General features: G+C 34.9%; 1 protein-coding gene across 7 annotated transcripts in view; it reads right to left on the bottom strand.

Moving 5' to 3' along the window:
* Positions 1 to 27,531, bottom strand: part of EPHA5 (EPH receptor A5) — a 361,246-nt gene that overhangs the window by 57,345 nt on the left and 276,370 nt on the right. For 5 of the 7 annotated variants that reach the window (XM_009239965.4, XM_002814747.6, XM_054553910.1 and 2 more), the window contains one exon: positions 2,498 to 2,563. The exons of the other annotated variants lie outside the window; for them this stretch is intronic. In XM_009239965.4, the coding sequence (XP_009238240.1) occupies positions 2,498 to 2,563 (66 nt within the window). The remainder of the gene's footprint in view (positions 1 to 2,497; positions 2,564 to 27,531) is intronic. 7 annotated transcript variants of the gene reach the window in all.

Raw genomic sequence — 27,531 nt, 5'->3', positions numbered from 1 at the left:
ACATTGGAATTGCTGAGCCAAGAATCTAGATGAACAGTTTTGAAACAATGTTCTTCGGAACCCTAAATTTCCACAAGTTATCTCATGGTATTTCTAAGAGCCAATGCATTTACAATGGCCAGTTTTAATGTATATGTATCATATTATATTCAGGTCAAAACTAACCACATATATATTCATGAGTGATCTTTCAAGACATGAAAAACAATGGAATTCTAAGATTAAGAACGTCTACAAATTTCTGTTCTATAACTGCAAATGTGTCTGTTCACAAATGATGATGATAGAATGTTTTTGAAAATTATTGACATGGTGATTGGAAATGCTGGCATGATGAGACATGCAAAATTAGGTGACGGGATTTCAGATTTCTTAGTATTTTTTTTCTTTTTATTATTATTATTAGTAGTAGTAGTATTTTATTGACTCTCCTAGATAGATGATTCTTCTCAGCTCTTAATATTTATCATATAAGGTTGTTTTCTTCCTAGTGCTTTAATCTAAACAAATGTCATCCTTAATAGAAAATTTGTAGTAACTTGAAATTATAAAGTGGAACTTCACAAAATATAGCAATAAAGCATTTTTAGTCCTGATTCCTACCCAGTAAAAATTTTGGACAACTTTTTTATTGTTTATATAAACTCAGTTAAAGTTTGTTTCTTTGGCTTTAATTTGTTTTATTTTACCAAGAATATATTTTTTAATATTTCCAGCTTTTCCAGGGGTCTTTCCATGAAGACTGGTAGCATTTTACTGAGTGCCTAAATGCATTTGTGGCTAAATCTTTTTTATTTTATTTTTCACAAGCACACACACAGGCAAATACACATGCACATATACAAACAAACTCACTGCCTTCAGAGTTTCTAACATTATTGGAAGAAAGATATTGTCATCTTCAGTTTACTGGTGTGTTCTTTGTAAAATAAGAATTCTGCCCTTCTATTTTCCTTCTTTTCTTCTATTTGGTTTATAAACCACCTGAAGCCAAAAATACAGTAGAAAAAGATACTATCTTTTTAAATCAAAAATTTCAATCTGGCTAAAGCTAGCCTTTTCCAATACTTTCAAAGCCATAGACTCATAAATGTTCACACTTCCATTGAAGAATTTTTGAGATGTAGTTCAAGATAAGGCATCAATATCAATGTTCTTTTCTAAGTTGTAAATTCTGCTTATTCTGCTTCAGAGATAATTTATCTATGTTAACAACTATAATTGACATTAAAGTAGGATAGACAATTCAATGACCATTTTTAGTTTTTCATAGCACAGAAACACACACACACACACACACACACACACACACAGTATAAAGCCAAACTTTATACTATAGCTTTTGCCAGATTTTAGTTTGTATTTAGTTTGACACTGAAGCCCCATGCTCATAAGAATTTCCCATGTAACTTATTTGGAATAAATCTTTACCTTCATATTGAACTTTAAAACTTTCTCCAAATTCAAAATTTTTAAGAAATTGACAAAAATATTTCTAAATTACATCATTCTGTGTTTGTTCACTCCCTCTTCTTCTCAGATCACTGGCATCCATTACACCACTTCTCACATTTGCACATCTGTATACACTCATTCACACACAATTTTTAAAGCAACAAAAATTACTTTACACCTAGAGAATACATCTAACAATTTAAAAAGCCCCTAGGAAACTCTATAGTTCTCTAGTACGCATTAGAAATCTTTTCTTGGCAAATCCTGACTACAAATGACACTGGGTACAATAGTGCAAGGATTTAGGCTATTTAGTCTAGTAAGAAATTATCTGGAGTATTTCACTTTTCACAAAGTAGCTCCCATTGTGTAGGAGTCCCAATACATCTGTGAATAATCATAACCCCAGATGTATATTTAGGATTTGTATTTATAAATAATTAAGAGTATGACATTTGGACTCTGACTGAAAAATATGCATATTTTCTACTTCATTGGTATCAAAGTGAGAATATCACTTCTAGTATCTGTAATAATTCAAGCTTAATAAAATTAGGTAAACCATTTGAAATTACATGTGGCTTTGTTTTCCAGTGCCACATATATTCACAATGACATGACAATAGAAGATCCAAGTTATATTGTGGTCATTCCACGGTTTTGGGAAACAGAAAGGGTGATTTTGCCTTGACAGAAGTAGCATTCTACTTCCACATGTGACATGATTTTTACTTCATGGAACAACAAAAACGGTGACATGTTAAATGTAGAACATGTAACTATAATCTCATAACTCCTTGTTTAAATCAGGACCACAGTAAAAGCCTCAGAAGAGACGTATGAATGCTTGACATAGGGATGATGTGCCATATGTGTAATATTTATTTGAAATAATCCATTGTGAAATCACTTGTTAGGATTCACTTTGGGGAGCCAGCTTTATTCTACTCAAATGCACACAAATGGAGAAAGAAAAGGAATGCCGACGGTAATACATATAGGTGGACATCACATAGGAGTGAAAGTGGGAGGGAACACTAACCATATTAGGCTTGGATGGGCAACAGCGCACAGGGAAGAAGCCCTCCCACAGCCACATTCGCAGCAACTGAAAAGCAAACAAGAGAGCCCAAGATAAGGAAGAGATCCCACTCCCTCAAATATAGCATAAAGACACTATGAATTTACTCAGGTGTCTGCTTTCCTTTTCAAAATCAAAAACCTCTAAATGCATACAATTAATTTTTTTCCACAGTGCCTTTCAAATTAAGAAGCATTTTATGGATTTAAGAAATATAGAGTTGTAGCAAATTGTTATTTTTATTTGGCTTAAAATGGTTATCCAGTAGGAAATGTCATGAGCCAATATATTTGAATTAATTATATGTAATTAATATAGACATATAAATAAAGATGTAAGCCCATTTTAATATATTTCTCCTCAGAAATTCCCTCAAAATTTACATCGGAAGAAATCCTAAATAGCCCTTTAAATACATGTTTTGCAAATAGCCTGCAACCTTGGAAAGAGTATAAAGACTTTCTCATGTGACCCACTGATTTCTTATGCCTGTGGTATTACTTATCATAGCCTATTGAAAATGTTAGGCATACATAACTCCCCAGATCATTTATTGAAGCCTATCAATTTAATTTTACATTTCCAGATTTAAAAACTGTATCTCCAAATATATATTTTCAGAGCAGTTGCTATATAAAAAAGCAAACTATACAGAATACATGCATTTTTCCAGATATTGCAACACTCAAGGTTCTTTTAATTTTTCCACGTATTCATAGTAATAAATCCAGGAAATACAAAGTAAACTATTTTATAAAATGCACTTTATTGATAGGAAACATGTAAACTGATGGCAGAATAAAAGACATACGTTATTTAGTGCTTCAATGCATTCAATTCTAAGTATTTTTTAAATGAATAACATTCACAGTGATCTCAACAGAACTATGATGTGAGCTCAGTAGAGACACGATATACCAGCAGGTCCAGGCTTTCATTTAAAATCTGTTTTGAACTTTCATTTCTAGAAATGTATCTATTCTATTTTATATCAAAAAAAGTAAACATAACATAAATTTCCAATAAATTTGCAAACACTAATGAAGATAGATGATAATTTCCAAATAAAATTCCAATGGATCTTTTCAAAGAAAAAGTAGACAATTTTTATAATTTTCTTGTGTAGCACTGACAATATTTTAATTTGTAGTACTACCAAATGTCTGAGGATTTGACTGCTGTCACTAAAATGAAATTCTAATAAAAAATTGCTACGTAACATTTATTTCCAATTTGTCTATTTATTATAATATATTTTAAAGAATATGCCAAATCATTATTTTCACTGTAGAGTTATTGAGAGTCGGAGTTACAGTATATCAGATTATTAAAACAATCAAAGAGTAGTTGATACATCTGTAAAGTATTTTGGCAGATCTTGATATACTTCTTTACAATAACACCTATTGCATTAATGTCTCCAACAATTACTAAAATTTTATGTAAGTTAACTGTCCTACCACTTCTGCCTCGTTGCAGCACTCAGATTATGGGTTGTCAAACTACAGAGCAAGGGCCGAATCCAATTCACTACTTGTTTTTGTAAATACAATCTTATTGGAACACTCACTGCTTGTTGTTTACGGCTTCTTTAGTGCTGCTGTGGCAGAGCTGAGGAGTTGGGGCAGGGAATGTATGGCTCATAAAGCCTAAATCAAATATCTGGCCCTTTAAAAACCGTTTGCCCTCCTTTGTTAGACTGCTAGTTTTCTGAGATGAGAATGACTGCTCTTGTTTGCTTGTTTTCTTTCTTTCTTTCTTTCTCTTTTTTTTCTGCATGGTTTAAACACAATGAATGACATTTGTAAGCAGTCAGTGTTTTACCATAATTGGTATTAACTAATAATAAAATTACCTCAATTTACTGATATCTGCTAATGTAGAAAGCCTGCAGATATGAGTCCATTTCAAACAGCAGTTGCAACCCAACAAAAAAATGAATAATTATTGGTTGTTAACGAATGTATCCAGTTGTTCGTTAATGAGGAAAAAAAGATGTCATTTCCTAATAAAATACAACTATACTTCTAGTTGAAAGTGTGCACAGTTTATAAATTCTTATAGAATTGTGCATGGGAAAACAATAACTGCATCGTGATTGGCTATTATCTCATACGATTTGTCTAACACTTGGTCAGTGAACTAAATGTGTCAAGAAACACATAAACAATTATAAAAATAATAACATTTTATAAAGTTATCTTAATTAAAAAAATAAGCTTTGTGTCCTATGAATAAATATGCGCATACACACACATACACTCACACAGAATTCACTATAATACCAAATCCAAGAATCTAAACCAACTTATGTATCATTAGAATTCTACTTTATAATTTCAATAAAATTTGACTTAAAAACCTAGAACCATATAAAATTAAATATTTATACTTCTATTTTATTGTATTTGTTTTAAGATGACATAAAAATTGCTTTAGATAATTTGGTTAACCTTTCTTATTTAGGTTGACAGCTATGAAATAGTGATAAAAATAGATATTTTCTCATAGGTTTTGCGAAAATAAGGTGAGAGAATACATATATTTTACTTTGATCAGTGTCTGGCATAGCAAATATTTTGGAGGAAAAGTGTTAGCTATTACTCTTAATTTCATCATAATCGATGTGACAGAATAGATTCTCATTATCTCAGAGTAATTTATATTTTTCATAATTGATATGACATTACTAGACTAAATATTTTTATCCATAACAGAACTAAATAAAAATTACATTCAGACTAACTAATATAAATACCTAAAGGCCAATGTAATTTAAAAAATCATTTCCATAAAATACGTTTTCTAAGGATTTGGTGATTAGATAATACTGTGCATTAATATGTTATTAAGAAAACTAAGACTGAAGTTACTTTTCTATGAACATCTGAAGTTTAATAATGGCCCCCTAATAACCTTTTAAAATAATTTCTGAAGACGCTTTCACAGTAACAGCTTGGCATCAGATGGTATAAAACACATATTTTTCCCTCAACCAATAAATACGCAGATAAGTACAGGTTAATGCTTAGAAGCCTCAGAGATGATTTAGAAATAGAAACCAAAATGTGCTAGAAATAGCAAGCAATCTTATCTGTGAGCTCTGATTCAACACAGTCTACATCTGTATTCCCATCAGTGTTTAGTACCTAGAACACTGTGCATAACTGCATGCAGCTATAACAAGATTGTTTTAATACAAGTTTAAAATAGCTTAGCTCCTTTTGGCTTATAATAAAAAACTGTTGATCTTTGTTTTAACAAGATATTTCCATTTGTCCTTCAGCAGATTAAAATATGATAGCATAATCTTTTCAGACCCAAAGAAGATTCAAATAAAATTACTTTAGCCAGCTCTTACACAGAGTTGATCAATATAGGTATGAAGTGTGTCTATGTAAGTATGATAACCTCCCTCCTATGGAAGCAAGGTGATTATTCATCTAGGGAAGGAATTCTCAGATACTAGAACAGAGAAGCAAGACTGCAGGCTATGGATAAATTGTGACTTATATTCTTAAACGAGATCATAGAATTGGATAAGAAAAACATTAAGATGTCAACAGATAAATGAGAATAAAGCAAGAAGAGTAATTTCACAAAAGAAGTACTTGAATTACATAGGAAATATTTTTATTTTACTTGTAACAAAGGAAGAAAACTAAAAAGCTGCATCATTTTCCTATTTTAAATTAAATTAACAACAAACGATGATATTCAGTGCTAGAGAAAATAGAATGGAGCTAGTGTTCTTATGTGTGGCAAGTGATGCTGAAAAGTGGCACCAATCCTTTAGAAAACAATATTCCAAACCTATCAAAAAGCAATAAAATGTTCTCATGCTTTGGCCCTATTGTTTCACCAAATGGTTATATCATGGGGTTTGTAGTCAAACTAGAAGCAGTCTTGAATATATCCATTACTAGATGCATAGCTTTGGATAATCTAGTCACTAATGAAATGAGATAATAAAACCTACACCACAAAGGGTTGCTTTGAAGAATGAGTTTGATCATATATGTCAAGCTCTCTGCACTGTTTGGGGCTCACAGTCAGCACTTAGAAAGTTTTTAAGTGATATTATCATAATAAGACAGTCTTAGGGCAAAGACTGAGCTATATTATTATCATGTATATTATTTGTAATATACATAAGGCTAAGCATAGATTTTAAAGCAACTAAATGATAAAATATTTGTTCAGTAAACCAAAGTATATATGTGGAGTCTATGAAGCAATTAATGTATATATGGTATAATATTAAATTTTTTAAAATTAGGTAAAAATCAGTGTGAAGAAAAGTAAAATGATGGCATAGGCATATGTCAAATGTGTAAGAGACATTGTGCTGAAATGTTACATTAATTGCATTATGGAAAAATTTTTAGTTAACCTTGATTTGATTTTATAAAAGTTGTACTTTATAATTTCAAAAAAAAATTTAAACAAATCTAATAATGATACTTATTGCAATATATTTCATTAAAGGCCATGAGTTTTTAAATGATTAAAAAGAATTTAAACACATAGCTAATATTAACCAAATAACGCTGAATAAATTGTTCACTTGTAATTGACACTACAATGTTAATATTTTTATACATTTCTTAAAATATTTCAGGATGCAAAACTGCATAGTACTAAATGTGTTTCCACCAAATTTATACGTTGAAGTCTTGACCTCAAAAGTGATGATTTCAGGAGGCAGGGCATTTGGAAGTTGATAAGATCATAGTGCCCAGCCCTCTTGAATGAGGTCAGTTTTCTCATCAAACAGGTTTGAGGGAATTCCCTTGCCCCTTCCCTCCATATAAAGACACAGCAAGAAGGCAACCTTCTGCAAGGTGGTAAGAGAGCCCTCACTAGGAATCAAAGAGGCAAGCACCTTCAACATTAAAATATCAATATCTTAAAAATACTTGGTGACCCAAACTCTACCACATTATTTAAATGCATGTTTCAAATAGAGATTAAATCATATAAATGACTGAGGTGCACCTTAAATAAATTATGGACTTAACATGAATTTCTTTGAAAAATCCCCCAAATTGTACAAATCTAAATGTCTCCTGTGCAGCCATTCATCTTAAGGAAAAAGTCAAAAACACAAACAAACAAAAGCTAATTCACATTAACATTGTAATCACACTCTCCTTATTTCTTACACTAAAAAAAACTATTAGGACCTAGAAATATCAAACTAAATGAAAGCAGAAAAAAAACTTGAGGTAAGACATATTTAGAAAACACTTCAATTATTTTTTTTCAAGCTACACTTTAATAATGACTCTCTGTTTTTACTTCATTTCATTATTCTAACGGACCAGAGATCATTATAAAACATTAAGTTCTTCCTCCACAAATGCCACAGGTAAAGGAATTGATTCAATTAGCAAATGTTATTAAACGTGTTAGATACAATTTGCTTATTCCAATATATATTTGAACTCAAAATAAATTTTATCAAATATTAACCACCTTTCGTAAACTTTTTGCTGCAGTAGAAGATACAGTCATTCTCATTATTAGTAAACATTTACTGAGAATCTATATGCTATTCTTTAAGAGTGAAGAAGTTACATAACAACAGTTCTCTACTCATGTGTAACACAGTGGTTCCAAACCTGGCTACAGATTAGAATCAACAAGGAATCTTAAAAACAAAAGTCCAGGCCTTACTTGACAATAATTAAATCAGAACATCTTGATTGTGGAACTCAAACATCATTATTTTTCAAAATCTGTAAGTTGATTCTAAATTTTCTCCAGGTTGAGAAACACTGATCCAAGAGGTACTCAATAAACAGTATTGTATTGAATTGATATGTATTATAATAGTTCTTTGGGAATTTACTTAATGAATAAAAAGGAAAGGCTTGTAATTAGCATATTAATGGCCTGCATGTAAGTAGAAACTCCAAAAGTGCCTGGAGGTGCTTATAAATAATATGTTCTTTGGTAAGTATGTATATATATGGAGAGATTATGTATAATTAAACATATAATGTATATATACATCATATGTATGTAAATTATGTACAAAATTTATATATAAAAATATGCATATAAAGTATTAAAAACATATATGTCATATATATGATATGAAGAAGACTTCAATAATGGTGTATATACATCATATATATGGTATATATATCATATATACATCATGATGCATATATGATATACACACACACACATACATTAATCAGGTCCGATTCCATTAAGAAAATTAAAGTCAGATGTGGTTTCTTCTTTGCTCCCTCAATTAATATTTCCAATAATTATGAAAGGCCTGGACATGATATTAGTGGCAACAATAACAGGTTAGAAAGAGTTATGTCCATTCCTAAAAATCTTTCCTGTATTTCTTGAAGAACAAAACCACAATCACCACTGCTACCACCATTATCACTTTCACTGCTACCAGTAAAAACAAAGCAAGAAAAGAAATATTAAGAAACACTATTTTTATCTTTGGCAAAAATATTATAGGGAAAAAAAACCAGCATGGAGCTATGACTATTGTGGAGTTCCATCTGATATTTTGGGATGATGGATTTTATTGAGCTCACTCTAGAGCACATATCCTATTTTAGAAGACTTCAATAATGCCCTGGTCATAATATCTGCCAGTCTGAAGGAGTAATGGTATCTTCCTACCAACTTATTATAAATCAGTGACTCAGACACTTGGACATCTCTTCTTCTAACATTTGTTTAAAAGTCAGAAAAGGGATGGGGGGAAGTAGGAAGGAAGGTGTGGTTTTAAAATTTTTGAATGCCTTCTCAGTGATCCATAACATAAAAAATATATATGATATGAATCACGTAAGCCATATTCCCATTTGGGGCCACAATAAAAACTAAACAATATTAAGCACGGTCATATTCTGGAAAAATATAATTTTTTTTACAAAGAAAATCTTGCATGTGTATGATGTGCATGTAAAAATTAACTTCCTTATTTTTCAAAAATCGATTTGTATACGAGAAAGTTCCTGCCATTAATGAGTCAGGAAGGAATAGAAGATGAGATTGTGCAGGGACACAGGAGAGGCTGTGGAAGGCCAAATAGTCTGGGCTAAGGAGTCACAGGAAACTGGGCATGCCATATGCACTCATACCCATGCGCCTTTTTCCATCATACTCTCTCAACCATTTCTGGTAAAATTTATCTTCACCCTCAAGGTGTAGTTCAAATCTACCACTCCTCTATCAATATTTCTGTATTCATTTAAGCAGAGATAATTTTATCTTCTATTCTCACACCGATTTCTTCTCAATTTGTTGCAAATACTCACAATCTATGGCAACTGGTCCAAGAAGTCAAACCATAACCTTTGTAGCAATCAGATCAAATGGTTAGAAATTAATAACTGCAAACTTCCCTAATTTTTGGTCCCTATTTCCAATTTAGGATCAAACAAAGGAAGCCAAATCACCTAGGATGCTCTGATTTTAGGTAGCCCATTTCCAGCTTCACTATGCCAACAACCCCCAAATCTGGGCCTAACTGAAGCTTTCTCTTTTCCCCATTATTACGCTATCCTGTCTGCCTTTGGGTCTCTACCAAATGCATGTGATGCTGGCTGATCCTCTTCTGTAGTAAGCTGTGGAAAAAATACTCTGTGTTTGTTCTCAGCTGCGTGATTTCAGCTTATTTCCACAGAAGAGATAATCTTTACTAGTTCAATAAAGGCAAAATATATGGATTCATCTTTGCAATCAACAACCATCTTATTTCTGTTCTAGCATAATAATAGTGTTGATATACAACATAGTGAATCATGTTTCTTACTCCTGCAGAACGATGCCTACACTGAGCAAACATCAATTACCTCCATTTCTAGAAGCCTAAATTTGCTAAGCTTCTTCCACTGAGCTCTTCCTCTCCCAGTCATTTCACAGCTGAAACACGTCTGTCTCGGGGGCTTCTTAGAAAAGAACGTAGGATTATCATGATGAACCTATTTGTGCTCAGCTATTTTAGGTTTTAAATTATTTTGAGAAAAGGAGAGAGAAAATTTGAAAGCAAATAAAGTTGCAAATAAGTGATGCTGTTTTTGTCAGCTCAAATAAATAACATTTATAAACACAGCTTTGAAAGTACTGTTTTAAATACTCATTTAATGAAAAAATAACATCAATTAAAAATATGAGCGGGTTCAAAAAAAGAAGAAAATAAGTAAAAGAAGTCAAATACGTACATTGTTTAGCTCCCTCCATTATGTCTGTCTAGTATTTTTCTAAAATTGAATCACATCTATCAGCATGAAACTTTTAAGGTGGAAAAATCGGAAAGACTAAGCTTTCCATTTAATTATGTCTCTCTCAAATAATAAAAGTAATTGTGGCAATATACTGAAATTACCAAAACTCAAGGAATGTGTGTATTTTGTGATAAACGTATTATGATAATTGAACATACTCTAGAATGACTTAAGAGGAAGATAAACGTCACATTTTCATATCACACTATTCAAATTCCATGTAACTACATTCTGTTTTTTATTAGTATTGATCAGTAGCATTAAAATCACATATTATAATAGTTGCCATAATTATTTAAAATTAAATATTGTGCTGGTGATAAATGTGAAATATTTAATACATTGTATACGTAACATAGTGATTAATTATGGTTACAATTGCTTTATACATTGAATTGTGTATAAATGTATGTGTGTGATTGTATTCACAAAAATGTACCTTTATAAAATATTTGTAATTGTGACTATATATGATCTCCAACAGGAATTTACCTGACCAAACATTGAAAAATATTTTAATATTATAATATTTATACTTGTGTAATACTGATAAAAATCAGACAGATTAATAGAATGGCTTTCATAACCCAGAGCCAGCATAGACAAAATAATACCAATGTAGATGCTTATTTAGTGCATGCTACATGTAAAAACCTATAAGATTTTTGGAGGAGAGTGAAAACCACTGCTGAGTACTCACATAAGTCTTTGGAAAATACCAATTTAAATCCCCATGTACACAAAATTAACATTTTAAAGAATTTTTTATATCCCATGCAAAATAAACATTACTAAAACACAAAAGTTGACACTTTCAATAATATAGCTCTGCTCTGTGAAGTGCTACAATCCCACTAGTTTTAATGGGTAAAGAGCCTGTTCATGCAATTTACAAAACAGATGTTAAAACAGCTAATGACTATACTTTTTGCTTATAAGTGAATGATCTCATTAAATCTAAAAATAAAAATAAATTTAATTATAAATGCACAGCTATTTTTCTCCTATTAAATACGCAATGATGTTCTAGGTTGTGAGCTACAAATATCACGTACCACTAAGGGGAATGCTAATGGGTACAGTAGTTCAGAAGGGCCATTTGTCAATAAGTATAAACAATCTTAAAAATATTCATATGCATTGACCCTTACTTTGAATTTTACGAATGTGTTCTAAGGACGTCAGTGACAGAAATAGTAAAATACAAAACAAGCACACACAGAGGCACACAAAATCTTTCTCTCAAACGATAACAGTTATACACACACACAGAGAGCAAAACATTCATGACAAAGATCAAACGTTAGCATACCTAACAGACACTAAATTTTTGTTTTTAAAATATTTTTAATTGCTCATATAAATTTTATATTGTTAAGTAAAAAAACAGAAAACAAAACTATCAATTAAAAATTCAACTGTACAAAAGATATCTTAAATATATATGGCAAAATATTAATACTGTTTGCTTCTGGTGGTATGATTAACTTTCTGAATTTTGTCTTTTATGTTCTTTGTAATTTAAAATAAGAATTAAGAAATGCATACCTAAATAAAAATAGCAGCTTAGTAAGAAATTAGGGCAATTGACTTAACTCTGCCAACTTTGTAACCTGCAATGTAAAAAAAAAAAAAAAAGGCTGAAACTTATAGGAAAGGGAAGAAGCAAGACGTCTTGGTAATGTCAGCAAATCAGGGCATTCATCTAAGGACGTGGCCATTAATCTAACCTCTAAGAATATGTTGGAACATAGCTAAAGTGGTCCAGGTGCAATCTGAGCACTTAGAGTCTACAGAGACACAATGCAGTGGGGGCGGGGGTTGGGCGGTAAGTGGAAGCAGGATTGATAGTGATTTTCACCTTAGGACATTTGGCTTATACTGAGATGATCCCCTAATAGACTTCAAAGCTGGGTTATTTCAGAGTCCTCCTTGGAAGTGGGGGCGCTGTCCAAAGGCTTGGAGACACTGGACCAGGATCCAGTCACCCTGGCTTTGGAAACTGATAGGAACAAATGGGCTAAACTGCACAAGCTCCATTCAGATATTTGAGATATACAGAAGTTCCTTCTCGTTTCAATTTATTGGATGAAGATTTAGAAGCCCCAAGGCTTAGGCAGAAAGATACAGGGTGGTAAAATGCACATCTACTTATATTTTAAAGTAGCTTTTTCCCTATTGGGGCTGAAAAGCAACAGTATACACTAGCACAGGTTTGAAATGATTAATAATACATCATTAAGGCTTAAAAAAAAGCCTTACCCTGGCCCACTACTCCCCAAATTACTAGAGAAGAGGTAAATCCAAAAGACTACAATATGTACGTTTGGAACAGGTAGAACAGGGCTGGGTCAGGAAAAGTCAGATATCAACAACACAACAAATCATTAAGAGGTTCCTATGTATTGCAAAAAGCATGGAAGTCATACAAATGTAGAATACTGGTTTATTGCATATTTGTCCATCTAAATTCCTATGTAAATAATTTTAATTCACTTATCATGTAAATATTGAATTCATGCTAATTTGATGATTCCTTGTTGGATTTTTAGACCATCTTTGGTATGATTACATAGAAATTAATGATTTAAGTGGCCGAATTTCATCTTAAAAGTTGTCTGAGGAAGATTGGACTTCTAAATTGGTAATTCCTTATATTTTTCCTTGCAGCAAATTAGGAAAATCAGAATACTTGTGCAGGCTTAATGTGTATATTGCTTAAATAGTTATACTGAACTTTGCATCCTTAAAAATATAGCATTGTGGTGCTGGCATATCCAAAAATCTCTTGAACAACATTAGCTTTGTAGATTTTTGGTAAAATTCCAGTATATCTAGGAAAAATTAATATAAAAAGTACTTGACTTCATCTTATATTCTTTAATGTTTGTGAAGATTCAACTCTTTTCTCTGTAATTGCACATTATGATTATCTTTTACATTGTATGTGTAATATTTCTCCATATTTTGAAACAGGTTTCTCTTTGTATTAAACACTAAGGATATTAATAAATGTATTAAACAATTAAATGATTAAACAATCAAAGCTACATGACTTCAATTGAAATTCAACATGGATAATAGATTATTTGGTCTTTAATGTTGGCAGGATCTGTGCATTATCTATGGAAAGGATCAGTTTAAACAAAAGCTACTCAATTTGTTTCAGGAAAAATCGAGGGGAATAGGCATAGCAATATCAGAGAAGCACTAGGATTCTCCAACATCAGAGGCATTGAGAACTATTGGAGGTAGGCAAGAGGTACTTGTGAGGTACATGGGACTATTTGAATCTATGGAATTGTCTGTCTGGAGGGACACTAAAGAGGAATTATAAAGTTGGTCTGAACACAGCCTAGAAAAAACTTAGGAAACAGAGGTTTTCCCGAATTAATTTCCACAGGGAGGTCAAACCTTGCCAACTTGATGAGATCTTGCCTTCTGGATGGAAGCAAGGGTGTAGTAAGGAGAAAAAAAAAAAAACTACACTAAACTTTCAACTATATTTCTTGGCTTTCATTGCCTTTCAACCTATCAATCTATCCTGGTCCAAGACTACTCTATTTTTTATATATTTTTTTCTGTCTGTATATTATGATATTTTGACATCTTGAAAACCTCTCTGGCTGGGGAAAGACTGCCCCTCTCATGGCTAGCCAGTTCCTAGAAGTAGCAAACTACTTAACTTACAGCATGTATTTGAGATGCAAACTAATCAATTTGGAGAAATATCTTTTCTAACCTCCTATTAACTTCAGGAGGCAACATTCCCCTGCCTTAATAACCCCAGGCCCAGGTTCCAGGCAACTAGAGACCTCTTCTATAAGCCCAAAGTTTGCCAGAATTATTCAAACTAGCCAATATACTTTCACATAGAAACACCAACAAAGGCTCACTCCTAGACTTTCCCCTCACTCCTGTCTTCTTCCTCCTGACCAAAATCTGGTGTTTCTCTGATGGCCCTGAATGACATGCCATACCTTCTGTTTCTAGGACCTGTGAGTATAATAAACTTGTTTTCCTATGCCTCTTCTGTGTTTCTTCCTGTGGTCATACCTTACTAACCATCACTTAGATGAACACAGGGCAAGAACTCAACAAACAGCAACCATCACGGGTATGCAGATTCTAGTGCTGAATCTTGCAAACAGGAAGAAATTATAATATGTTATTTAAAACAACAATAAGGAAGAGTCCCAAAATAACAACAAAATCAACTGAGATTGTCATCTATAATAATGATGACTAAAACACAGTGTGACAATGAAAGCAGACATAACTAATATTTAATATATAAAAGTATGCCATTTTTCTGTGAGATTAAAACATTAGAGGAGAAAAAAAGTAATGAGAGAAACAAGGAGTAAGAGACAGTAAGGGAATTTTGGTAAGCAAAATAACTGGTGTATTAGTTTGTTTTCATACTGCTATAAAGAACTGCTGGAGACTGGGTAATTTATAAGAGAAAGTGGGTGGAGAGGCCTCAGGAAACTTACAATCCTGAATCATTGTGGAGGGGGAAGCAAGGGATGTTTTTCATAAGGCAGCAGGAAGGAGAAGTGCCAAGCAAAGTGGGAAGAGCACATTATAAAACCATTAGTTCTTGTAAGAACTCACTCAGGATCATGAGAACAACATGGGGGAAACTGCCCCCCATGATTCAATTACCTCCACCTGGTCTCTCCTTTGACATGAGGTGATTATGGGGATTATAATTCAAGATGAGATTTGGGTGGGGACACAAAGCTTAACCATATCAATTGAAATATAATATGCTTTTTGTCACTATAACTATCACAGCCATCAGCAGTATACAAAGTCAGTCCTTCCAAATCGCATAATAAAGAATTCAGCTGCTTGAGATTGAGTTGCTGATCTATTAGAAACATTTTCTTTTTTTCCTGGTTCATGTAAGACCTTATAAAGCACAGATCTTGAACAAATGTGGCTTTTAGCTGACGTTTAAAATCATCTGAGACACTTTGATTCATTTTTCAACAATGAGTATACTTCCAGACATGGCTCAGGAAATTAACTGATTTCTTTGTTGAATAGATGTTCTAGCCTTTGGCATAGGGCAGTGCTATTGATTTTCACTGTGGAGCTGGGTATCAGGTTCCTGTGAAAGGCTGTGTTATTGTGGGTTCTGAGAGATGTGTAAAATTCCCAGAAACCTAGGAGGGTCTTCCGCCAGAGCCCAGCGTCTTCTGGAGTGCCAGCCTGTACTCTTTCAGATAGGGATCACATTCTTAGAGAAATGGAGCTTTGAGCAAATGGAGCTTTAGACAAAAAGCGTATTTTGCTCTTGTGGTTAGGCTTTTGACCTGACCTTTGCTTCATACTAGGTGAAATCTAAGTCATTTGATTCTTCACTAAAATAATTTGTATCTTTGCAAGTGAGTGATATTAACCTGTTGTTTCTAGTACCATAAACTGAGTTTTCCTTTCAAATGTTTGCCTCATCATAACTTCCTGAGCATTGCAGCATGTTTACGTATTTGATCTGTGGGATGTTCAATAGTGTTGAGCAATTGAGCCAGTAACCCTCTTAAGTTCAGTTTCCCAGGACGGTTTACTTCCCACAGTGGGCAATTAGTTGTTGCTATGTTCCTTGTCTTCCTGGCATTACTCTGCCCTAATCCCCATTTGTCAGTTATTAATAAATTATGATCTGCTCTCTAATTATTTTGATTCAGAGCCTTTGAAGAAAAAAGCATGTAATCATGGGAAAATAGAAGAGATAACAACCCTCAGATATTAAATCAATACACATGTCTGGATTTTTTACAGTTTTACAAAGTCACATCTATTGCTAACTCATAAGCTTCTGAGATTTACTTTTAATGAGCTTTTTTCTAAAATCAGTGATTGTATATATGATTACAAATGTTTGGTTATCATTATTTTAAAATATAATATTTATGAGATTAAAATGTTTTCATAAAATTTATTTTTCTTATTAGGACTTATTAAATTCTGAAACTATACAAGCCTAATCATGTTATAGATGCCAAATATATCAATTTATAAAAGTTATTGCTGCTTGATGTCACCAGGTACATCATGACAATGGTATAAGCATGTCCAGATGTCAAAGAAATAAAATCAAAAGCTAGTGAGGATTTATTAACTCCTATGCACTACTTCTTGAAATCATTACCTTTATTTTGTGATGGGATCAAAAGGATTATATTTGTTTATTTAAAGGTATATTTATAGGTTGAGCATTTCATTATATTTATTTTAGAGATATTAAAGTTTTTCATTTTCTAAAATGTCAACATTAATGGGAAAAAATGGACAAACCACTTCAAATGGAGATTGATGCACAGCTCATCTTTAATTCAATAACTTATGAGTTATTTATTTATTAAGTTATGTAGGAAAGCCACAGAAGCCTTTATTCTCTAAATACTTACTGGCCGGCAGAAGAGAGAAGATATTTACACAATGCCCTATAATTTGTGGCTGAAAGTGTTAAATTCTATGAGAATACTGATATATTGTTTTGATATATTGTTCAAAGGAGAGAATACTTTGTCTAAAGGGATTGAGGGAATTTCTTTTTCCTCTATTCATGACAGAAAGTTTGATATAAGTCTTCACCTGTCAGTAAGGCTTAAATATTGAGGGATAATATGAAGCTTTTTCCAAGCAAATGCAGGATGTGAAAAAGACTGTAGAGTGAGAGATTCTCTTTCCTCATTCTCAGCCCACGTGCTTTGTATGAAACTGATCCTATTTTCAGTTTCAGGTGTGAGTTCCTATGGTGTTGGTCACAAAGTGTAACTTCTCCATCCTCTTCTTAGTTAAGGTCCCAGTGCTACTGATTGACTTACTCTGTGGAGCTGGGTATCAAGTTTCTGTAACAGCCTGTGCCATTTCAGCTCTGAGAGTGAAGGGTGAGAGCCCTAAAGTCAAATCTGTGTTCAACACAGTGACCATTTCCCGTTAGTGACCCAACAGTTGCCTGATCTCTTCCAACCTCATGGGCCTCTCCTTCTTAGCCGACTGTGGCTGGATCTTATTCTTCCACCCTACCTTTCAATATCACAGTGTCCCAAGGTTTTATCCAATAACTTCATTTTAATCAATGCCTTTAAATATCATATTTGTTCAACAACATTCTTGAATTGTGTCTCAATTGCATAACAAACATTATTTTAAACACCTGGATCTATCAGTACCTCTCCTTTAGACTTAATGTTTTTATCTCTGGGAACTTTTCAGCTGCAAGATCAATAATTTCCTTTTAGATTAAGCCACTCTAAATTATGGCTTCTATCATTTGCAAGCAAAGAAATCCAAGACAAAAACATATAGTGATAATTCTGGAAAGGTAGTTTGAAGCACATTTTTAACAGTCTTAAACTCCAGCTGCACTCCTCCAGTCATATTTTCATTAGACATTTACCCAGGACCTACATTATAATCTGTATATTCAAGATGAGCACATATCTATTGGGGTGACAGATACATTAAAGGGTGAACTAAAACTACTTCAGTGAGAAAATAAAGTTTTAAGGGTAGACAGAAATGGAATTAACCAGGGTTCACAAAGTCAGGAATGACCATGGAGTTGGTGACATTTAATTTGCATGATTTTAGAATAAATACAATTTACTGGGTATACTTGTCCCATGAAGGGAGGAGGATCTACTAAAATTCAATGTATTTTTTAGTGTCAAGCTACCATTAATATGAATTTCTAAGAGATGTTTTATTCATATTTCTGATAGTTTCTAAAGTTTTAAAATGTAAATTCCATTATTTTTAGCAGCAGAAAATCAGAGGCTTCCCACACAAAAGTTCAAAAGTTGAATAATCACAAGTCTTGGGGAAGTTATATCCTAAAGGGCAAAGGCCCTGACGTCAGAGCTGGGTTCAAGCTCCAGGCCCTTACTGACTAGTTGTATACAACAATTTATGTTCTGGACACTTTCCAAGAGGAAAAAAGTCACAGATAAAAATCCCTATTATTTTGTATCCTTCTCTAGTAGTACAGACAGACTAAAAATGATGCATGGTGTGCAGAGGAAATAATCAGGTCATCTTTTTAGTATGCTCAATTGAGAGAACAAGATTGAGCAAAGATTTGAAAGAAGAAAGAAGCTGTAAGGTTCTCTGTGTCAAGGAAATTTTAGACAGTAAGAAGAGCCAATGTGAAAGAATTAAGGCAGGACCATTCTTACAATTTTTAAGAAACAGCAAGAAGATAATTTTATCAACTATAAATTAGATAAGATCTAGTATTGAGACACGGTAGTGTTGTGAGCTATTACTTGTAAAACCTTTAGAACATTGCCCAGTAGTAAATACTATGTAATTAATGTTAGATAATGTTATATTTATCGTTATTATTACCATGTTACTTCCATTAGTCAAGGAAGCCTCTCTGCAGGTTTTAGCGCATACCCTTCATGAATATACTCTTCACAAAGTACTCATTCAAGAAACTATGATGCTTTGATATCAGATATAGTCAGAGCTCGTTGATGTGTCTAAATTAAATAGCTGCATTAAAAACTCTGGCATAAATATTTTATTTGGCTCCAAACGAGCTTGAAGAAAATTTCTAAGTTCAAAGGATTTTACCATCAAGTCATGGTTTTGACTAGCATAAGAACTGTGCCAGGCATGTAGCAAGAACTCAAATACTTCTTGAATTAATGATTCAGACTAACTGAAAAGTTATCATGAAGGGACAAATTCCAATTCTATTGTAAACTCTTCTTCTATGCCTAATTATTGTAATTGTGTTTTATAAAATTTTGACTACTTATCAGGCTAATAAGTAAGAGTAAAAACATTTATAGAAAGAACACTGCTTTCTTATGTCACATGTCCTGGACTTACCTTTGTGTTTATGTGCAATAAAGGTCCAAAAATGTTTGTAATGGATAATTGTGAAGATGTCATTTACAGCCTATCTTACTTCAAGGGACTTAAAAGTAAGTACAAAAGGCTAAATTTTAATATTATTTTCTTGAAACAATAAAACCTACTGTTTTATACAAATTTACTTGTTTCTCTAATTTCTACATGGTCTGATGATCGTAATTATGATAGCCTCTGTTATAGTATTGGCTGACTTCTAAAGAATTTTTGCTTCAGAAAACTGAGACATTTCAAATGGATTGAGTTTCAGTTGTTGAATAGAACACAAAGAGAAACAGGATTGAGCAGTTTTATGTCCAGGTACAAGATTTGAACATGACCATGACAATCAAAGGGAAGATTGGTTGGCCAGAAAATATAACTTTTAACAGGCATTATGCCATTTCTCAAAATAAATTTATCATCTAAGGAACATCATAGCATTAAACTCACATATAAATAGCCTTAAAATGGATGGCAGTGGTGGCGTGTCTGGAATGACCACTGCAAAGGCACCCACTGCAGAGGGGGAGGTGAGGCCAGGGTTATGCGCTCTATGGAGCCAGCAGAAGATGTGAATGGATGGAAACCCACCCCCTTCCAAATTGGCAGAGCAGAAGCCCTGCTCTTCTCGGCACAGCTGCAGCCACCCAACTGTGGCTGTAGACCTGGGCATCCCTGTGCTTTGGGGAACCCGAAAAGACTCCCTGCCCCTGTAGGCTCAGACGTGCCTGCTCCTGCTGCCTGGCCTCTCGCTGCTACTGGTGCCAGCTCTGATTTCAAAGCAAAATTGAGGATAAGCTTGGGCACTGTTAAAACCTTGCCGGTGTGTGTGCATTAGGGGCCGTGCTGACACACCAACCCCCTGTTACCTAGATATTGATTGGGGTCCAAGTTCCCTTTTCTCTACAGGACTTAAGGCTAATTAAGGGGAATATTGTAAAATTTTCAGATGACCTGACAGTTATATAGAAGCCTTCCAGAATTTAACTCAAGTATTTGAACTCACCTGGAAGGACATTATGTTACTTTTGAATCAGACCCTGACTACCACGGAAAAGCAGGCCACCCTACAAGCAGTACAGAATTTTGAGTATGAGCTTTGTATCTTATATAGTTTCAGAGAAGAGGATGAGCCTTATACCATTGGAAGAACAGCAGTACCACTGCAGGACCCTAAATGCAACCCCAATGATGAAATGGAAGAATGAAAGAGGAAGAATTTTCATGTGTGTATACTGGAGGGGTTACGAAGGACTAGGACTGAGCCTCTCAATTAGTCCAAGCTATTCATGATAGAACAGGGATTAGATGAAAATCCCACTGCCTTCCTGGAAAGGCAAAGAGGGGCCTTGGTAAAGCACACGTCTCTAACTCCTGATTCAGTTGAGGGACAACTGATCCTGAAGGATAAGTTCTTTATTCAAGCAGCCCCTGATATCAGGAGGAAGCTGCAGAAACAGGCCATGGGACCAGATAGTACTTTAAAGAACCTCTTGAAAGTGGCCACCACAGTCTTTTACAATAGGAATCAGGAGGAGGCCCAAGAGAGGGAAAGGAGACACAAGAAAAAGGCAGAAGCTCTAACAGCTGCCTTGCAGGCTCACAAATCCCAAAATCCCTTGGATAGACCTGTTAACTGCTACAAATGTGGCAAGCCATGGCACTTTAGGAAGGACTGTCTGGACAGCAGGAGGAGGCCACATTGGCCCTGTCCAATTTGCAATGGGAACCACTGAAGAGCAGACTGTCCTTGGAGACAGGTCACTGGGCCCAGCCCAAATGGTCCAGCAGGACTGATGGGCCCTGGGGTACTTCTCCCTGGCTCTGATGGTTCAGAAGTCAAAGGGAGAAAGGTGGACCTCCTCCTGGACACTGGAGCAGGTCTTTCGGTTCTCTCCAATACAGCTCCCTTCTCCTCTCTTAGCAAGATTGTGGAGTGGGGAGGGCATCTCAGGAACACATCTAACCCAGTATTTTTCCCAAACCCTTAGTTGTAGTTGGGGAGACCTCTTGCTTACTGTTCTCACCTTTGATCTGTTCCTCACCTAAAACATTTTTGTCAAAGACTCCTTAATCCTGAACTCCCAAGGGATTATCTACCCACCTAAAGAGTTATTTCTCTCTTAAAGTTTAACTGCCCCCATACAAGATTTAATTTTTTTGGCCAGGATGAAACAGCTCTAGTCACAACATTCTTTTTCAAAATAGTCTATGTTTTCAATTTCTAGTTTTTTTTTCCCCCTTTTAGCTCCACTTTGTATAATACTCACGCTTGATCCATGCACACTTAACCTCCTTGTAAAATGTGTTTCTTCATGTCTAGAGGCCACCAAACTCCCAGCAGTCATGCAACAGAAGCCTCAGATGATGGCTCCTTTCTTACGGGGACCCTTAGATAGGCCTCTGACAAAGATCTGACTGCTGTTTTCCCCAAAATAATGTCCCCTATCAGTATGAAGCAGTTAAGAGTAGTCATTGTCCCTATCCTAATGGCAGTTAGATGTACCTCTTCAGAGGGGGGATTGATGGCATTGATGGCCCATCTGGAGCAGCAGTTGCAAAGAAGCTGGTTGTAGTGGAGGAGGCATGGCCTGGGCTATGTGCTCTTTGAAATGAGCATGAGTCAGGAAAAGGCAGAAGCCTCATCAGCCCCCTTCCAAGTTGGCAGGGGAGGAGCCCCACCCTCCTAGGTGCAGCTGTAGACACTCAGCCACAGCTGAGGACCCAAGCATTCTTCCGCTTTCAGGGGCCTGAGAAGCCCCCTGCCCCTGCAGGCTCAGAAGGGCCTGTTCCCACTGCCTGGCCTCTCCCTGCTCTTGGTGCCCACTCTGACTTTTGGAGCAAAGTTGAGGATGACCCTGGGTGCTTTTGTGACCCAGGCAGATGTGTGTGTACTTGGGGTGGCGCTGACACACCAGTCCCCTGTCACCTTGGCCCCCTCTGAACTTTGGGCACCAGTAAGCACAGGAGAGAGTTGAGGGAAATCTGAGAGTGGCTCAGCATGGGCCTGCAGGTACCCCTTGGCATGAACAGCCTGGGTGCTGTGGACAGCATGTTGATGGTGGCAGGAGGCAGACAGGATCCTGGACAGAAGGTGGTGGCTCCCCAGTGAAGCCTCACCTTCAAGCCAGGGATGGCCTGAAGCCTGTGCTAAGCTGTCACTTCTGTGGTCCGGAGTGAGAAGTTATGGTGTTTTCTCTCACCTGCTTGTGGCTGCCCATAGTCCAGTCAACACACACTTTCTTCCTTCGAAAGGCCATAAAAACCCTGGACTCAGCCAAACTGGGGAGACAACAGGACTCCCTGCCTGCAGATAGGAGCTACCCACTCTGGGTCTGTTCTCCACTAAGGGCTTCAGACGTTGGGACAACATGCCTGCAGATAGGAGCTACACACTCTGGGTCTCCTCTCCTGAGAGCTGCACTCACTGGGATGATCTACCTGAAGAAAGGAGCTACCCACTTTGGGTCTCCTTAAAGCTGTACTGTTACCCAATAAAGCACCTCTTCACCTTGCTCATTCTACAGTTGTCCACGTACCCCATTCTTCCTGAACATGAGATGAGAACTTCCGACCCACTGAGTGGTGAGAGTGGAAGAGCTGTAACAAACAGGGCTAAAACATGCCCCTCAGATACACTCACCATATTGCTGGCAATGAGAAGGAGAGAACAGCGGCAACCCTTTGGGGAGCCCAGACCTAGGGGTGCTCCGAGTCAGGAATGTGACACCCTCTTTGGGGCTTTGCAGTTTCTGGCATCTCCAAGTTTCCAGGCACCGCCACATTCCCCTCATCCAGACATGGTGCCCACAGTGAAAGCTACTGGCAATGTATCTGATTCAGCTGCAGCTTGCACTGATCAAGTACTAGTGCTGGTACCAGGAGCAATCCACTCCACCACAGGAGCCAGCATGCCTGGCTGTGTGCTCAGTGGCCAGACCCTGTGCTCACTCACTCACGCACCCCTCACTGCTCCATGCCTGGCTTGCCCTTTGCAATTGTGGGATTCGGGCTGGAAACACAAGACGAGTGCAGCCTGGCAGGGCGAGTGGGCAGAACAAGCCTAACAGGCCTGAGCAAAACTCGGGCAAAGGTGCCTCTGGCCACAGAGGCTTCTGGCTGGAAAAGCAACCCCCTAAGAATCCTGTGACAAAATCATATATAAGGCCAAGCAGCACAACAGAATTATTCTTCCTCTTCAGAAGATATTTTTAGTTTTTTTGTTTCCTGTTTTTAAAATTAACAAAAAGCTTTAAGTGTTTTGTTTATATGCAAGAACATGTGCAAACAAGGGTGGAAAGGTACATGTGTGCAATGTCTATGTTTTTAATTCTAATTGTATATATGGACTTAATTTAATATAAAAAGTGAAGCTCTGCATGCTTGAAATTTAATTAAATTCAGGATCACATATTAAATCAGTGATTAGAAACATAGTATTAAATATTTTTTAATCCCATAATGAAGGTTGTATTGAGAAAGGTTCAAAAAAGAGATTGCTTTTGTAAACTAAAAGATATTTTCCTTTGTATGTCTATACCACTAAATCTTGTTACTTTAAGCTTTTCATCAGCCTCTGAACTATTCAGTAGTTAATTTTCAGAATTTAGACTATGTCTGAAATAAGGACACAGATAAATAAAAAAGTCAATTTTATATCAATAATCATATTTAAAGGATTAAAAAGAGGAAAAAATAAAGTGAAAAACTTTCTTAAACACTTAACTGGAAAACAGCGAAAATACTCATTAGTGAAAGACTGGTCAACTAAACATTTAAAAATCTGTAAAATAGTAAATATAAGAGATAAACTCTACGAAATTAGGAAAACAGAAAGTTATCAATGCCCAATGTCATTAGTGATAAAAGAGAAAGATTAAAGGGCAATTTCAATATGCTGTGCATATAAAGAAGCTTAATTTATTTCCATCCTAAGATGATTAGCTCATAGTTTGTGGAAGGCATGTCAATTGTTTTCTAATCCTGTAAAAAACATTTAAAGGTTAATGGGAAACAGTGAAGAGAGTCTGAACCCTGCAGAAAATACCCCATAGGTTACTTAACACATTTAAAAAGGAAGATCACACACGTTCTAAAACTGTCAAGAATTCTAACATGTTATACTTCTTTGCCATTTTGTTAAATAGGATTTTTCCTTCAAGATGTATACTTTACATTATTTTAAATTGTGTCTAGGTAGGAAGATTCCAAAAGATTTCTGCATAATCAGTTTAAGCCTGAAAAGATTAAAGCGTCTATATTTGATTAATTTTTCATCCTTGAGTGTATTTTAGAATTTTAAAAGTTAGTCTTTTTTCTTTGAAATAGATTAGTTTCACAATACCCAGTGTGTCATCATTTGCACGTTTTTTTGTCTAAATAAAAATAGAAATTTTCAGTGAATATGGATCTTCAAGATATATTTCCTCTTGGACCCAAATCATAAAATAAATTACCAATGAATATTACATGCAAGTGATATTAATATTTTGCAATGTATCAAAATAAAATTAACTTATTTAACCAATGATGAGTCCAATTATTTTTACTTAAATGATATGTTACCTAGGAGCAAATATCTGGGTTATCATATCATATTCCAGATATTAGAAAGTAATAAGGGTAAGTTCAAAGTGAGATGGTAGTCGTGTGTGTGTGTGTGTGTGTGTGTGTGTGTGTGAGAGAGAGAGAGAGAGAAAGAGAGAGAAAATCAATCATATTTTAGCACAGAGAGACAGGAGCAACATATATAATCCCATATTTTTGCATCTTTCCTAGGACAAGCTTTTTAAAATAATTTGCTATTACTCAAATATAGTTTCCCAAATTTATGTTAGGTTTTGCCCACATTTCTTCATTTAGTTTTCCATTTATTTAACAAATCTTTACTGAGTTAATTCAGGACAATCTAGGTACTGCAGGGTGAGTTAGATTTAATTGGTCCAAACAAAAATTACAAAGTTTATTGCCTTAAGTGAGATAGAAAAAGTTTCTCAAGAATCATATCATTTAGCTTTTAGTTATATTTATATAATAAAATATAAAGTAGTTTGTCCATGAAGAGTACAATACAATGGCCAAAGATGTTTCTATCATTTGACAAATGTCCCCTGAAATTCAAGAAAATACATCCAACAAAATAAAGTAATTAAAATTTCATGCAAAAAGTTGGTTTCTAAAAAACTATAAGCCTCAGATTCATTTTTGGCAAAATGTGCTGTCTTTTCAACTGCAAATTCCTAGTGTCAGCATCTTAAACTATGTTGTGAAATTAAATTGGATTAGGAAAGAATTTTAATATGAATGAACAATGTACTAATTGCTAAGATGTTGCTGTTTTTAAAAGTAATTACACTTTCATTAGACAAAATGTTCAAAAATTTTTTTACCAAGCTTTGGATTTGGCAGAAAATTAAGCTATGTGTTTTGGGCACATACCTGATTCTAGTTCAAATGAGACATTATACTAAAATTTCATTATTCTTGAAGAGCAATTTCAGGTATGTATAGAATTTGTATGTGTGTGTGAGAGAGAGAGAGAGAGAGAGAGAGAGTTGGTTAGGCTTTGTGTCCCCACCCAAATCTCATCTTGCATTGTAATCCCCATAATCCCCACATGTCAAGGGAGAGACCAGGTAGAGGTAATTGGATCATGCGAGCGGTTTTCCACATGCTGTTCTCATGATAGTAAGATTGTTCTCAGGAGATCTAATGGTTTTTAAGGGGCTCTTCCCCCTTGGTTCCTCCCCGCTCAGCACTTCTCTTTCCTGTCGTCTTGTGAACAGGTGTCTTCCTCCATGATTGTGAGTTTCCTGAGACCACCCCCGCCATGTGGAACTATGACTCAATTAAACCACTTTTCTTTATAAATTACCCAGTCTTGAACAGTTCTTCATAGCAGTGTGAGAACCGATACAAAGTGTATGGGTGACTTTGTAGGAATGTGCGCATGTATGCACTAAAATGATAGTATCCTTTGGTTACCAAATAGTAAGTAGATTGAAAGTTCTTTCAAACATTTTATCTAATGCTAAAGATGCCACATAAGGGTAAGCAAGAATCCATAGCAAAATGTTACCAGTAAATTCACTGTGCTAAGTCTACAACAACATATTTCTTATATTTGATGTGTATTCTTTAATAAATTCTCAAAAACACAGATTTATTGGATTCTGGACCTTGGTTCTTTTTTTCCATTTTTATTCATTTCTCCTAAGTGCACGCACAACAAATACAGAATCTTCTTATAACCTCCATGGCCATAAATATAACTAATGTTTATTTAATTTATTAGAAAGGAAATCACTAACTCTTATCTCAGTCAGAAGTAAAGAAATGGCATTACAAACCAGCTCCGCAAAGGTATCATCTATACTCTGGGGTAGAAAAGACACATTGTCACACGGTAGTTTTCTTAGTAGTTACAATTCATGCAACTTGATTATACTATTGGATCAAAATCTGACAAGACTGGCGAAATCAGCTTATCTTCCAGAAAGCAGGGATATAGGTTGTGCATTCTCCCCAGGTGACTTCAGAGAGATGAAATCAGTGGGGCACTAGATAGCTATCCCCCTGGCTGGGATGGGCTTAATTGTCCTCAGCAGAACACAAACTGTCCCCCAGGCTAGAAATTCTAAAAATACATAAATGCTAATCTAACATTAAAAGTAAGCAATGAATTACTGCATATATTCTTAAGAAAACTTCAAACACTCAAATAAATAAGGACCGGAAGTAATAGAATTTTCATATGCAATGAGGAAATGTTCAAAATAATTTGCAATATTTTATAAAAATAAACTGTTACTTCTGTAATTTAAGGATATAATCAAAAATCTTTTC

The sequence above is a fragment of the Pongo abelii genome, chromosome 3 (assembly GCF_028885655.2).
Source record: "Pongo abelii isolate AG06213 chromosome 3, NHGRI_mPonAbe1-v2.0_pri, whole genome shotgun sequence".
Taxonomy (NCBI): Eukaryota; Metazoa; Chordata; class Mammalia; order Primates; family Hominidae; genus Pongo; species Pongo abelii.
This window is presented reverse-complemented; position numbering and strand designations above follow the sequence as displayed.